Genomic DNA, 15374 nt, shown 5'->3' on the forward strand with positions numbered 1-15374 from the left:
TATTTTGTATTTAATAATTGAACACATGTATTGTACAACCTTCAGTTTAGCACATGGTTACTTTAAATGTTCAAAATGTTCACCATTAGTGGCTATACACATAACAGAATGATGAGTGGTCGCCGCAACTACATCAGTCAGTGTTACAGTGGCGATCACTGCACTTGTTGCTGTAATCTCCTGGCGAAGTTCCTCCAGCATGTATGGCTTACATTGATAGACATTATCTTTCACAGTTCCCCACAAGTAAAAGTCCATAGGTGTTAGATCTGGCAACCATGGAGGGAACTCAATGGACCCTCTTCATCCAATCCATTGCCCCCAGAAACTGTCATCCAGGAAAGCTCATACGGCTAGGTGCTATTGTGGTGGTGCCCCATCCTATTGGTAGAAGACCTCTTTATCAGCTACATAAAGTGCATGTATACCTGGCAAAATTGATGTGCATAACATTTCCAGGTACACTTCTCCAGTGACAGTAGCATCAAAGAAAATGGGTCATACTATGCCCCTAGATGATAATCCACACCACACATGAACCCCTGGTAGATTGACTGCTTTATCCACATAAACATATGGATTTTCTGCCCAGTACGCACTGTTATGTCGATTCATGGTTCCATTAAGTTTAAATTGTGCCTTGTCACTCCACACTACCTTCATCATAAATTGTTTGTCATCAGTTACCATTTGATGATACCATTCGCAAAATTGCATTCGGCAGTCAGGATCATCATCACTAATTGCGTGCAGTAATTGTGGAATGTAAACTTTCCACTTTGCAGCTTTCAGAATTCTTTGTACACTTGTACTGCTAACCCTCACTTCATGTGCACATTGCTTAGCAGATTTCTGTGGAGAATTAACAAACATTTCCCATATGAGAGCCAACGAAGCAGGACTTGTAGCTGTATGCTGTCTTCCTGATCTTCCTTTGTGAATATCACAAACCACTTCACAATACATTTTCGTTGCTCGAATGTCAAGCGTCCTCCAGCAATCTTGTTTTCGCAATACTGACTCAGTACTAACATCTGTTGAGCCAAAGACCATACTACAACACATTCGTAACTCAAATCGAATGACAGTATCGATATCTCGATATATAAGGTTGGCTATCATCCTTATCACTCTTTTTTCTAACTTGAAAATTCTATTAATGTTTGTTTTGAGGTACCTCCCTATCAAACTATGTCATAACTTAATGCTGAATGGGTTAGTGAGCATTTTATCATCTTCATAATATTTGTGTTTTTTAGATAGCTGAGTCTGAGCAGTACATATAGGTATGAGCTGATTTTCCCTCTTATATAATCAATGTGTTTATCTCAGTTTACATTATCATTGATTGTTGTTCCAAGGAATTTTGTTATGTGGAGTTTTCTGTTATGCACTGATCAGTGCAAACATTGATGTCTTCACTACAAAGTTTTTTTAGTTTGAAATTTACACAGAGTATTTTAGTGATATTGTTACACAAATTTAATTCAGTAAAGCTTTGAATAGCATTATTTATTTCTACGTTAGCTTTTATTTCTAAATTTTCTATGTCTTTATCCATGAACAGTATAGTTGCAACATATGCATAAATAACTATTTTACCACAATTAATAATGTTTTGAAGTGATCTCTATGTATAAAAGGCAATATTCTGACTGAGTGATGACTCCTCATCACCCAGCCGAATCCACTTAGGATAGAAACTTGCAATTAGCAGAAGGTATGGATCTTACACTGTATGTGTCATTTAAGAAAGGGTTTTTTTTAAAATTCCAACCATATGGAGGTGAAGTAGGCATTGAAGGATTTTTTTGAGAAGTGTGGCTTTCAAGGCAATTTTGGAGGTAGACCTAAGAAAATGGATATTTGGTTTCTTAGTCAGAAATAAAGAAATATATGTGTTTCAGAATTTTTGGAAATTTAACCCTATGGGAGTGAAATAAAAGGTTAAAAATATATCATTGTTTAGAACTATTAATATATTTTTCAAGCTACATCTTTGAACATTAGTATTTGAGTTCTCAGTTACAAATAAAAAACATGTGTTTCAGTATTTTTGGAAATTTAACCCGTAAGGGGCTAAAATAGGGGATGAGATTTTTTATGAAAATATTTTATTATGAAAGTATTTTTTAAGCTAAATCTGTGACAATTTAAATTTGGCTCCTCAGTTAAAAATAAAAAAAATACCTTTCACTGCTTTTGTAAATTCAGTGCCTATGGGGATGAAACAGGGGATAAAAGTTTTTATGAAAATATTTCATTATGCAAGCATTTTTCAAGCTAAATCTAAAGAAAATTGTATTTGGCTTCTCTGTTAGAAATAAAACATACATATCTTACTGTTTTTGGAAATTCAAACCCTAAGGGGGTGAAATAGAAGGTGAAATGTTTTATGAAAATATTTCATTGTGAAATCAATTTTAAAGCTATCTTTGAAAACTGTTATCTGACTTCTCAGAGATGAAAAACTATGTGTCTCTGTTTTTGGAAATTCAACCCCTAAGGGGTGAAGTAAGGTCAGACTGATTCGTTGACTCATCATCACCCAGCCCAAATTGCTAAGAATAGAAATTAGGTGTTTGGAGGGTGTGGATGTTATGTGTAGGCGTTATTTAAGAAGGTATTGTCCAAAATTGTACTCCTAGAGGGATTCCTAATGAAATGAAAGCCTTTTTGAAAGTATGTCACTGTTAGGGAATTTTTTAACTAGTACTATGAAAACGGGTATTTGCTTTCACACTCAGAAAATAAAAAAAAAAGATCTGTTTCAGCATTTATGGAAATTCGATGACTAAGGGGATAAAATAGTGGATGAAGGCTTTTTTGAAAATAATTAATTACTAAAGGATTTTTAAGGCTACATCTATGACAGTTGGCATTTGACTTCTCAGATAGAAATTAAAAAAAAAATGAGTGTTTCAGTGTTTCTCGGCTGCTAAAGGAGTGCAATAGAGGATGAAAATTTTAAGAAAATTACGTTAAATTAAAAAAAATTACAGCTAAATTTATGAAAATTGGAAATCACTTCTCAGTTAGATATAAATAAATATTTGTTAGGGGTTGAAAGCTGCTATCGAAATATTTTCACAAGAATGCAAAAGGCATGATTAACAAAAACCTTGGACTCCAGTGACCAGAATTACTTTTTGGTCGAAAGTACATTTGGAAAAGACCATGCTCATATACCATTAATTTATGTGAAAAGCTTAGGAGGTGTTGCAATTTGTGAACAACATAAAAATGAAAACAAAGAGAAAAAAATCTTTGTAGGTCATACATTCTACATGAGCCAAGGGCGAACTGGCGGATGCTAACCTAGTTTGTGTATAAAATGAAAATCAATGGACCAAATTACCCCTTTGAAACAGAGAAGTTTATAGTTCATGCTTCAGATGTTATTTTCTCTTCTGTCATTCTTGTGCTTTCTTTGTCAGGTGTGATAGGATCCAGTCCACTGCAGTCCCTCTTGTACCACATACTCCTAATTCCCCTACTAAAGTTTTGTGCTGTACATAGTCACATGCCTTCATTAAATCCATAAATACTCCTACATATTTACTTGTAGGGTCTAAGTTGGTTATGACATTCTTGATGAGATTGATGCTAGTATCTGTGGAGCATTTGCCTTTCTGGTAGCCAAACTGGTTAGTGAGAAGTGCAGTGAGTCTCTTTGCATAAGCTCATTCAAATATTTTTGATATAACTGGTAGAAGAGCTATAGATCTACAGTTTTCTGGTTTGTATTTGTTTCCCTTTTTAAGTATTGGTTTTATCAATGCTGTCTTGAAGCAACCTGGAAAAATTCATTCCTAGAATATTGTGTTCGTTAGTTGTGTAAGAGGTTTCTTGAGTTCCTGTCAGATAGCCTTAAGCCACACTGCTGAATGTGACATGCTCCTCCTAAATTTATATCATCTGATGCAGACTGTATTCTTTCTAACTAGAATACAGGAGAACAGTAGCACAACTTTTGATGTACAGGGTGTTTCAAAATGAACATACTAATTATAAGACGTTGTAGCATTTATTACGTTCAACTTACAATTGTAAATAATACACCAAATGAGAGAGTAACTCAAACAGTTTTGTTTGTATACTTGTGCGCAATGGAAAGAGTATGAAATGACAAAGAGTGACTGAAAAATGTGTTGAATGAATGTGAGTCTTTCTCACTTAACCCCAAGAAATATTCCTGGGGGAAGTTTATGGGCCTTTCTTTTTTGGTGAATCAACTGTAACTGATGTTTCTTATCTTGATGTGCTACAGCTATGGCACGTGCCTCAATGGGAAGAAGCTGAACAACATAACTCTACTTGGGAGCAAGATGGTGCACCACCTCACTGGCATAACTCAGTATGCGACTGGTTAAATGACATTGAATCCGACCGGTGGTTTGGGCACAAGAAGCCGGTTGACACAGCATTTTATGCATGACCTCAATGTTCACACAAGATCTGACGCAATCATGTGTATGTGCCTCTGATACCAGCTGATCTATCCGACTTAGAAACAGTGTTATTGCAACAGTTACTCCTGACTCATTGAGCAACGTTTCGGAACAACTCACCTATCGACTTGATGTGTGATCGGTGTTTATACTGAATAATTGTAAGAAAAACTGTTTGTGTTTCTCTTCCATTTGGTGTATTATTTATAATTATAAGGTGAATATAATATGTGCTACAAAGCCTTGAAACCCTCATATTCATTTTGAAATACTCTGTGATTACAAATCATTTATAACTGTTAATCCAGTGGCAGCAGAGACTTTTTGAAACCTCATTAACCCTTTCATGAGCCATGGGAGACATGCTTCCCACTACAATGAACTCACTCCTAGTCCCGTGGGATTCACAGTTCCCACCTCTGTGTGGTGCTACCACCTAGTGAACAGTGTATGGTACTACTTCCAATCAGAAGTACCCGCCGTTTTTGCGCAGAGGCATTGTATAGCTGAGTGTTGCTCTGAAGAGGAGCCTTTCAGTGCTGTTTGCATGACATTTTGTGATTTTTTCCTCAAAGCTATAGCATAAGGTAAATAATTTTGATTTTTGCTATGGTGTCTTATTATTTGGTGTTCCCTTTTTGTTGTAAAATGTGTTTTACTTACATTACTTGTGGACTTTACTTGTAGTATCCTTCCCACTGCCTCTTTGGTAGCCCATTGTTTTACGTCTCTAGAAAGAATATTTCTATATTTTACCACATTTACTTGACATTTTTGACGTAGTGGGTTTCAGAAATAATGCACAGATCATTATGTTACTAAAGAATGTCAAGTTTACCATACCAAACCAAGTGCTTGGTTCTGTTGAATCTCTCATAGTATTTTTTACACTCCCCAGTTCTCTATTTCATGGCATTGCTTTCCTTTCAGATGTCTCATTTCCTAGACCTCAACAATCTCAAACATGTTGACGAAATTTGCAATATATTATTTTCATTACCTAATGAATGTGATTCAGAAACTGAAGAAGATGACGGTTCTGCAGATGAACTGAATGTTCTAGATAACACCGTCACCAGTGCTTCAAGGCATGTTTCTGTGGGACAAGACATTTATGGTGATGAACATGACAGTGAATTATTCGTGCTTCCAGCTGTTGCCAGTAGTGACCCGTTGGACAGTGAAAGTGAAGAAGAATGGAACGGCGACTGTTCTTACTTCAACAATGTAAAGAACAACTTTGAAACACGAATGGAAGGAAAACCAAAATTTCTCTGTAGTGCCAATGATCGGGAGCTCACTTATTTCTCTAAGTTCTTTGATGATGATGTTTTCACTCTCATTGTAAATGAAACAAACTTGTATGCAAAACAAAATCGTGGCGATAGATATCCGTCAAAAACCTGGGTGGACACAATTACTCAAGAAATGAGAGCTTATGTAGGATGTCTTACTGTAATGAGAATTCATAAACTTCCTGCTCTCTCTGACTTCTGGAGTTCAGATCCTATACTAAAAGTAGAGCCAATTGCTAATGTAATGACAAGTAAAAGATTTAAAAAGATTGTAGAGAATGTTCACTGTAATAACAACGAAACTGCAAAGCCAAGAAATCATCCAGAATATGATAAATGCATAAATTATGGCCATTGATTGAAAAGCTTTTGCAGAGCTGTAAGAATAATTGTGAGCCCTCATCATTTATGTCAGTGGATTAATCGATGATTCCTTTCAAAGGACAATCATCTATGAAACAGTATATGCCAATGAAGCCAGTGAAACGAGGCTACAAAGTGTGGTGCTTGTCAGATTCACTCACTGGATATATAATTGACTTTGATGTTTACAAAGGCAAGTATAGGCAGATAGTGACTTGATGTTGGGTGAAAGGGTTGTAGTAGATCTAACAAAGGAAATAAATAATAAAAATAATGTAGTTGCATTTGACAGATTCTTCACCACCATGAAATTGGTGTCTACACTTTTGAAGAAGGGTGTGTATGGATGTGCAACAGTGAAGACCAACAGGAAAGATTTACCCAAATTTATGAAGGAAAACATAAAATTGGAATGAGGAGAATTCCAGTTTGAAACAAAAAGAAGCCATTTCTGCAGTAAAATGGATGAATAACCATCCAGTCACTTTCCTTTCCTCAATTCATGACCCAAGAGAAACAGCCACAGTGGAAAGGAAAAACAAGGATGGTACTAGTACAGAGATTTCTTGTCCTGAAGTTGTGGCAGAATATAACAAAATAATGGGTGGTGTCAATAAGTTTGTTCAATTACGAGAAAGGTATGCTATTGGCTGACGTTCTGTAAAATGGTGGCACAGAATATTTTATTTCCTGGTGGATGTTGCTGTAGTGAACAGTTTTATCCTGTGAAAAATAAGTAAAAGAGAAAGTGGACAGCATGATCAGCTCACATACAGGATCCATCTAGCCAGACAATTGATCACTGGCTTCTCATCACGAAAAAGCCGTGGACAGAAACCTGTCTTTCTGGGGAAAAAGGGTAAAGTACCAGAAGATGTTCGTCATATGGCTGTAGGGGAGCATCAACCCATTTTAGGAGAAACCTACTGAAGGTGCCGTCATTGTAGTACCAAAGCTGCAGAAAAGAGCACTCGCTGTGTTTGTACGTATTGTCAAATACCACTTTGCATAGACCCATGTTTCAGAAAATTTCATGGCAAGTAATTGTGAAGAATCATTGTAACAAGACAAGTAAATTTTTCAAATAAATATGACATATATTTTAAAAGTTGTTTTGTCATTTAACTCCAAGGAAGGGCAGTGGGAAGAATGCTTCCCACCTTGTTGTGTGACCTCACTTTCACAGTTGGAGCAAATTTGATATTCTGTATGATAAATATACCTATCTGTTAACTACCATCAGCTCTCCATTCATTAAAAAAATTGCTCAATAATTTTGCCCACGAAAGGGTTAAAGGATAAGAGTGGCAGGATATTTATAGTGCTGATAACATAGGAAATAAATGTAATGCTTTCCTCAGTGTATTTCTCTTGCTCTCCAAAAATTACTTTCAATTAGAACTCAGAACTTAGAGCAGATACTAAATGCACCACACATACACAGACACACAATTATGACATATTTCAGCACTTTGTGGTCCTTTTTATCATCATTATCATTAAGCACACTCTCTGACTTGAGGTTCAGATAAAACTGTCAATGTACCTCTGATTATGAAGTACTGCTACTACTATTACTACTACTACTACTGCTACCAGTACTACATACAAACATTATATAGACACTAAATTATGTTGCGAACCCTGGACCAGTGAAAAGCAACAAAGGCATGCTTTGTGCGTTGGGCCCATATGGAAATGAATTACATGATAAATTGGTGAGCCAGCTGTTCATGTATACAGTATGGGCCTACAGATATAAACAAAACTAGTTTACCACAAGATCAACAGACGTCAGAAGCATCAATTTCAAAATTGATGACAGTACGCTTTGGGCCCTTATGGTTCACAACACCTCATGCAAGGGTTACAACATACATCACTGGGGTACATCCAAAGTTACTTCTATATCTGTCAGTGACTCTCCATCGAAGATAACTTGCTGCATCCTCCCTACCCAGAAATCCTAACTTTTGATAATAGGCATCATATATATGGTACTGATTCAAATGATTATCAGAAATCAAGGGATACTGCATCTCTCTGACTGCCTTGATCCATAGCATTCAGTATGTCATGCAGAAAAATGCAACTTGGGTTTCACATCACTGATGTGTGTAGAATCCATGCTGGTGGCATGGATGATATTATTCTGATTGAGATTCCTCATTGTGTTTGAGTTCAGAATATGTTCTAAGATTCTACAACAAATAGATGTCATGTATACTGGATGGTGGTTTTGTGGACCAGTTCTATTACTACTTTGTAAATGGGTGTGACCTGTGCTTTCTTCCAGTTACTGGGAATAATTTCTTGTTTAAGGGATCTGTGACAGATTATAAGTAAATCAAGGACTAACTCAGCTGCAAATTCTGTATAGAATCTGATAAGAGATTCTATTTGACCCTGTAGCTTTGCTCAGAGTTAATGCTTTCAGGTGTTTCTCAGTGTCAGTGCACACTTATTTTTCTCATCTTTTCAATAGTACAAGTATTAAATTGGGGCAATTCTCCTGGGCTTTCCGTTGTAACGGAACATTTAAAAATGGAGTTAAGCATTTCAGCTTTTGCTTTGCTACCCTCAGTGTCAGTTCCTTTATCATCCTTGAGTGATTGGACGCTAACTTTGGTGCCACTAACAGCCTTTACATTTGACCAGAATTTCTTAGTTTTGTGAAAGATCATTTGACAATATTCTGCTATGGTAGTCACTGAAGGCTTCACAAATTGTTCTCTTGACAGCCAAATGCATTTTGTTTTGCATCTCGCTATCTATAGTCGTATGTGTTGATTATACCTACTGTGCAGCTGTTTCTGTTTCTTTAGAAGTTTCTTTACAGTGGAGAGTCTGTCCCATTATGAACTGTTCTATTGGAAACATGTCTACCCACTGCATGGTCAGCTATTCTTTTGAACTTGATCCATAGTTCCTCTATATGCTCCTGTCTTGTGCTAAAAGTTTCAAGTTCCTCATTGAGATATAACACTACTGCTTTGTTATCAAGTTTATTGAACATGTATATTTTTCTAGTTGTTTTAGTTGTCATTTTTGCCGTGGTAATGATGGTTGCCACTATGCCTCATGGTCTGTGATACCAGTTTCGATGTGAACATCATCATAAAGTAGCCCCTGGACTGAAATGGATAAGAAGGGACATCAGATAGGCTTTTTTGTAGCCTAATCCTTGGCAAGTTGCAGTATAAGAAACTGAAGCAGAGAAAGACAATAATAATAATAATAATAATAATAACAAGAAGAAGAAGAAGACGAAGCACTATATCAAAACAGATATGATCCAGTTTGTAGTTGGAAGTTCACAGTTATGTATAACAATAATGGGAATACATGGACGGAGCAATATGTAAAATAAAGGAAAGGCAACCATTCACCTACAGCAGATCGTTGTGAGGAGCACAGAAAATAGCATACACACTAGCTTTCAAGCACTAGGTCTTTTCCAGCAGTAGCTCACACATTCACACACATAAACACCGAAGCACACACTGTTTGCATTTGGGTGTCTGCGTGTTTTGTGTGCACTTGATGCATAAACATTTTACTTTAGCATGTGATGTGAAGACCAAAGTTCTTTAGTCTGGCTACTTCATGTGTGAAAGCTGCTGGAAGCAATTAAGTGAAACCTTCGATGTATGATGTGTTGCTCCATCTTGTTGGAAGAAACTGTATTCTTTTTCATTACCAGTTAATTATGTTCAAAATTCTTTGAAAATTTTGAGGTAAAGTTCTGTATGGCGGCAGTCCAGTTGGAACATATTGGTCCCACTGTACAATTATTGGAAATGACACACTAAACACCAATTTTCTCATTGTGAAGTGGGTGCTCTAATATCCCGTGAGGATTCCTCACCTCCCAATAGCTGGTATTCTATGAATTAATATAGCTTGATAAATGGAGCCACGCCTCATCTGATGTGAAATATGACATCAGGTCTATATGTCCACCAACAATGTTTTTGAGAAGTCAGTTGTAATAATCAATTCATTTCAGTTTGTCTGTCTGCTTCAGTTCTGTCACAGTTGTAACACGGTATAACTACAATTTTAATTCAGGAAAAATTTTATGACACTATGTATTTAACACCAGATTGCTGGGATAACTTGTGTACAAATTTTTTTTTGGACTGGCAGTAATTTGTCTTTCAGTATCAGCAATAGCCAGCAGATTTCTAATAAAAGGTCACCTATTTCATTTTGTATTTGAAACTGAAATTGTTATACACTATTTTGTAACTAAGTTATGTATGCTACTCTTCACTGGGATAGTGTTATTGAGAAATTTTTCTGTAAACACTTGACATTTTTTCTTCATACAATCAAGAATGAATATAGGCTTCAACTTAGCTGTTCTCTCCTCAATTTAATAAGACATTTTATGCTAGCGCAACTGTAGTCACCATTCTGCACTCCAGTGAATTGTATACTGCACCGACTTGTAGCCATCTGAGGAATGGCAGCAACAGTCAGTACTTAGTGGCAGATGCATCTTGTAGGCATGTTAGTTGTGTGAGAGTCTTCCACACACAGTGTCCGGTAGTTATTTCATTATAGATTTGGTTTTTGTTGCTCACTTTGAGTAAAGTAATGTGACAGTCTGTGTTAATGTGCTTTATGTGTTAAAAATTTTGTAACCTCTAAAAGTGACAACCAAAACACACTTAATGGGCTGTAAGAAACTAATAAAGCTAATAGGTATTGGTGTTACTTATCAACAGGCAGAACAAAGTAAAGGTGATCTTGAAGAGTTGGTTCAGACACTGAAATCAGAAAAAAAAGAGTTGGAAAAGCAGGTTATTGAACTCAGGCAAAAGGCAGAACAAGTAGAACGAAGGTCAAAGGAAATGCAACAGGCTGAAGAGAAGAAACACACTGAAGAAGTTGAATTTCTGAGAAAGACAAATCAACAGCTAAAGGTAAGTTACTTAAGCAAAAATGTGTTCTTTGTTCATAGTGTGCATGATGTTTTTTTTCAGTTTCATTCAGTATTCTGATACTAGAAAGCATTATTATGTTACATAGTTCATTCATTTTTGGTAGCACAGTCATTTTGCTAACAAAGTTATAAAGTGTCAAGAATTTGGGTTATCATCTCTCTACCATTGTATTTTGATAAAATGTTTAAGCATAAGTAATTGCTTAATTGTGGCCATACTCAAATAATCTATCATTACAGAATGATTTTACTATAGCTCCTTAGAATTTACTCCCAGTTACTTTGATGTCTCTTTCTCTTCGACAGGATGTTAAATCAGTTTTCTAATATAAGAAAGAAAGAAAAGGGGGAAAAGAAAGGACATAGAAAAAGCAAGCACTTAAGGCCATGTGTGCTTCATTACAAGAACAATGTCATTAATATTGTAAATCAGTATCTGCCCTTTCTACATTTTTAAAGTTCCTGTCTTGCTCTCCTTTTTTCTACATCATGCATTGTAAGTTGATATATATACCACAAACTGGTTTGATATTGCAAATATGTATCAGTTTCAGATATCCAATGACTATAAATGTTATACAAAACATTGGCTAGCAAAATGAATTGGCCAGAAAAGAGTGTCCACAAAAATACTACAACTTTATACTACAGTTAAGAGATCTTGCCTCAGTTACCTTTCGAGTCACTTCTTGACTCAAAATATTCTTACTGCAAAACTGATACATGCAGTACTTACTCACAGACACAAGTATGGAGATGAGCAAATAATAAGTAATTACATATGGAATTCATTTCCAGCGTCATTTTTAAAAAATATATGAGAAACTAGTCTACAATAGAATACAGACCCCCTAGTCTGAGAAGAACTCCTTAACAGGTTCTGTGTTTGGGTTTTACATAGGATTCTTAACAAAGTTAGTCAAATGTAAAGATATTGCATGATTAAACAAGGAATTATTTTCATCCACCGTTAGAATATTCATTTTTTGAAGAGCATGAAATAAGGATTTCCTTAGGTTTGATAACAGTTGTCTGTGTTACTGAGGTGGGGAAGTATGGATTATTATACAGCAGTATTCAAAGAACTGTGACTGATGCCCAAACAACAGTGAACTGACATGTATTGAGACTAGAAAATAGTGTATTGATAATGGCTAGGCACTAGCCAAAATAACTACCACGTTCCTAATGGAAGGAATCCTGATGTGTGGATTTTATTTTGCCAATTGAGGAGTGGAATATTGTTCATATTTAAGAGTTTGAGATGAACACTCATGTGTCTTTTTCTAAATGACACCTTCTCTTTACATCAATAAATCAGTTTTATATCTGCCTTAACTTGATTCCTGCATTCTATTTTGTAGTGCTTATATAAGCTGATTTTTTTGGAAATTCATGTTAATGTTCATTGTTCCACATATTATGTTAAGAGTTTGCCTTAAAACATTTTTCCTTTGTAGTAATACAAATATTTCTCCTTTACAGGCTCAACTGGAATCAGCCATTGCACCAAAGAGAAAACGATAATCTTTTAAAAGCTGATAAATTTTATTTTTAATACAAAGATTTTGTTGTTTTGTACATTAAATGACAAATACTTTGTGGCAAAAACTTTTTTGTATGGAAAAACTGTTACTTCAGCTCCAATTTCTATACATATATTCATGCCAAAGCAAGTTTTTTCAAGAGAAGTGATTGTAATAAAAAGAAAAATGAACATTTTTTTTAAAAAAAGTAATGAGAATACAAGGATTATTATTAATTTCCACGTCACCTACAGCAGTGTACATCATTGTCCTGCAGATTTATAATGATTGCCTTTGTAGCATTCTGTTAGGCAACTGGTTGTAGCGAACTTTCTCCTGAAAATGATTTGTCTTAAGAAAAGACATAAATAAACTGGCTATTCAGAAAAGCATGACTGCATTTTTGCACTTACCTAAGCTGTATACCAGATGATTAGATGTAAGCAGACTTTTTGTAGTTGGAATTGAATCATGGGTAACTGTTTTATCACGTGTTTCATCACATGTTTCATCACAAAGCTTTTGTTGTTTTGTACATTAAATGACAAATACTTTGTGGCAAAAACTTTTTTATATGGAATAAACTGTTACTTCCGCTCCAATTTCTGTACATATATTCATGCCAAAGCAAGTTTTTTCAAGAGAAGTTGTTTTGCAACATCTGGTAGCACAAAAGCAGTCCTTGTAAAAGGGAGTGTCACAAATTACTCCATTTCTTATAGTCTCATACTTTTATATGTTGAGGCATAGCAGAAGCCAAATTGTGTGGTATTGTATGGTCTTTTTTAATTATTTTATCATTTTTGGGGAGGCTTGCGTGCCTCAGCGATACAGATGGCCGTACCGTAGGTGCAACCACAACGGAGGGGTATCTGTTGAGAGGCCAGACAAACGTGTGGTTCCTGAAGAGGGGCAGCAGCCTTTTCAGTAGTTGCAGAGGCAACAATCTGGATGATTGACTGATCTGGCCTTGTAACACTAACCAAAATGGCCTTGCTGTGCTGGTACTGTGAATGGCTGAATGCAAGGGGAAACTACAGCCGTAATTTTTCCCGAGGACATGCAGCTTTACTGTATGATTAAATGATGATGGCGTCCTCTTGGGCAAAATATTCCGGAGGTAAAATAGTTCCCCAATCGGATCTCCGGGTGCGGACTACTCAAGAGGACGTCGTTATCAGGAGAAAGAAAACTGACGTTCTACGGATCGGAACGTGGAATGTCAGATCCCTTAATCGGGCAGGTAGGTTAGAAAATTTAAAAATGGAAATGGATAGGTTAAAGTTAGATATAGTGGGAATTAGTGAAGTTCGGTGGCAGGAGGAACAAGACTTTTGGTCAGGTGAATACAGGGTTATAAATACAAAATCAAATAGGGGTAATGCAGGAGTAGGTTTAATAATGAATAAAAAAATAGGAGTGTGGGTAAGCTACTACAAACAACATAGTGAACGCATTATTGTGGTCAAGATAGACACGAAGCCCATGCCTACTACAGTGTACAAGTTTATATGCCAACTAGCTCTGCAGATGGTGAAGAAATTGATGAAATCTATGATGAGATAAAAGAAATTATTCAGGTAGTGAAGGGAGTCGAAAATTTAATAGTCATGGGCGACTGGAATTCGAGAGTAGGAAAAGGGAGAGAAGGAAACATAGTAGGTGAATTTGGATTAACGGGTAAGAAATGAAAGAGGAAACCGCCTGTTAAATTTTGCACAGAGCATAACTTAACCTTAGCTAACACTTGGTTCAAGAGTCATAAAAGAAGGTTGTATACATGGAAGAATCCTGGGGATACTAAAAGGTATCAGATAGATTATATAATGGTAAGACAGAGATCTAGGAACCAGGTTTTAAATTGTAAGACATTTCCAGGGGCAGATGTGGACTCTGACCACAATCTATTGGTTATGAACTGTAGATTAAGACTGAAGAAACTGCAAAAAGGTGGGAATTTAAGGAGATGGGACCTGAATAAATGGACTAAACCAGAGGTTGTACAGAGTTTCAGGAAGAGCATAAGGAAACAATTGACACGAATGGGGGAAAGAAATACAGTATAAGAAGAATGGGTAGCTCTGAGGGATGAAGTAGTGAAGGCAGCAGAGGATCAAGTAGGTAAAAAGATGAGGGCTAGTAGAAATCCTTGGGTAACAGAAGAAATATTGAATTTAATTGATTAAAGGAGAAAATATAAAAATGCAGTAAATGAAGCAGGCAAAAAGGAATACAAACGTATCAAAAATGAGATCAACGGGAAGTGCAAAATGGCTAAGCAGGGATGGCTAGAGGACAAATGTAAGGATGTAGAGGCTTATCTCACTAGGGGCAAGATAGATACTGCCTACAGGAAAATTAAAGAGACCTTTGGAGAAAAGAGAGCCACTTGTATGAATATCAAGAGCTCAGATGGAAACCCAGTTCTAAGCAAAGAAGGCAAAGCAGAAAGGTGGAAGGAGTATATAGAGGGTCTATACAAGGGTGATGTACTTAAGGGCAATATTCTGGAAATGGAAGGGGATGTAGATGAAGATGAAATGGGAGATAAGATACTGCGTGAAGAGTTTGACAGAGCACTGAAAGACCTGAGTCAAAAGAAGGCCCTGGGTGTAGACAACATTCCATTAGAACTACTGACGGCCTTGGTAGATCCAGTCCTGACAAAACTCTACCATCTGGTGAGCAAGATGTATGAGACAGGCGAAATACCCTCAGACTTCAAGAAGAATATAATAATTCCAATCCCAAAGAAAGCGGTAGTTGACAGATGTGAAAATTACCGAAC

The 15374-nt window shown here is 36.3% G+C and overlaps 1 protein-coding gene across 2 annotated transcripts in view; it reads left to right on the plus strand.

Moving 5' to 3' along the window:
* LOC124791521 (33 kDa inner dynein arm light chain, axonemal) overlaps window positions 1-12769 on the plus strand; it is a 56096-nt gene extending 43327 nt beyond the window's left edge. For both annotated transcript variants that reach the window (XM_047257866.1, XM_047257867.1), the window contains exons 5-6: window positions 10843-11040; window positions 12546-12769. In XM_047257866.1, the coding sequence (XP_047113822.1) occupies window positions 10843-11040; window positions 12546-12587 (240 nt within the window). In that variant the 3' untranslated portion in view covers window positions 12588-12769. The remainder of the gene's footprint in view (window positions 1-10842; window positions 11041-12545) is intronic.
* The last annotated feature ends 2605 nt before the right edge of the window (window positions 12770-15374 follow it).

The sequence above is a fragment of the Schistocerca piceifrons genome, chromosome 1, assembly GCF_021461385.2.
Source record: "Schistocerca piceifrons isolate TAMUIC-IGC-003096 chromosome 1, iqSchPice1.1, whole genome shotgun sequence".
Classification (NCBI taxonomy): Eukaryota; Metazoa; Arthropoda; class Insecta; order Orthoptera; family Acrididae; genus Schistocerca; species Schistocerca piceifrons.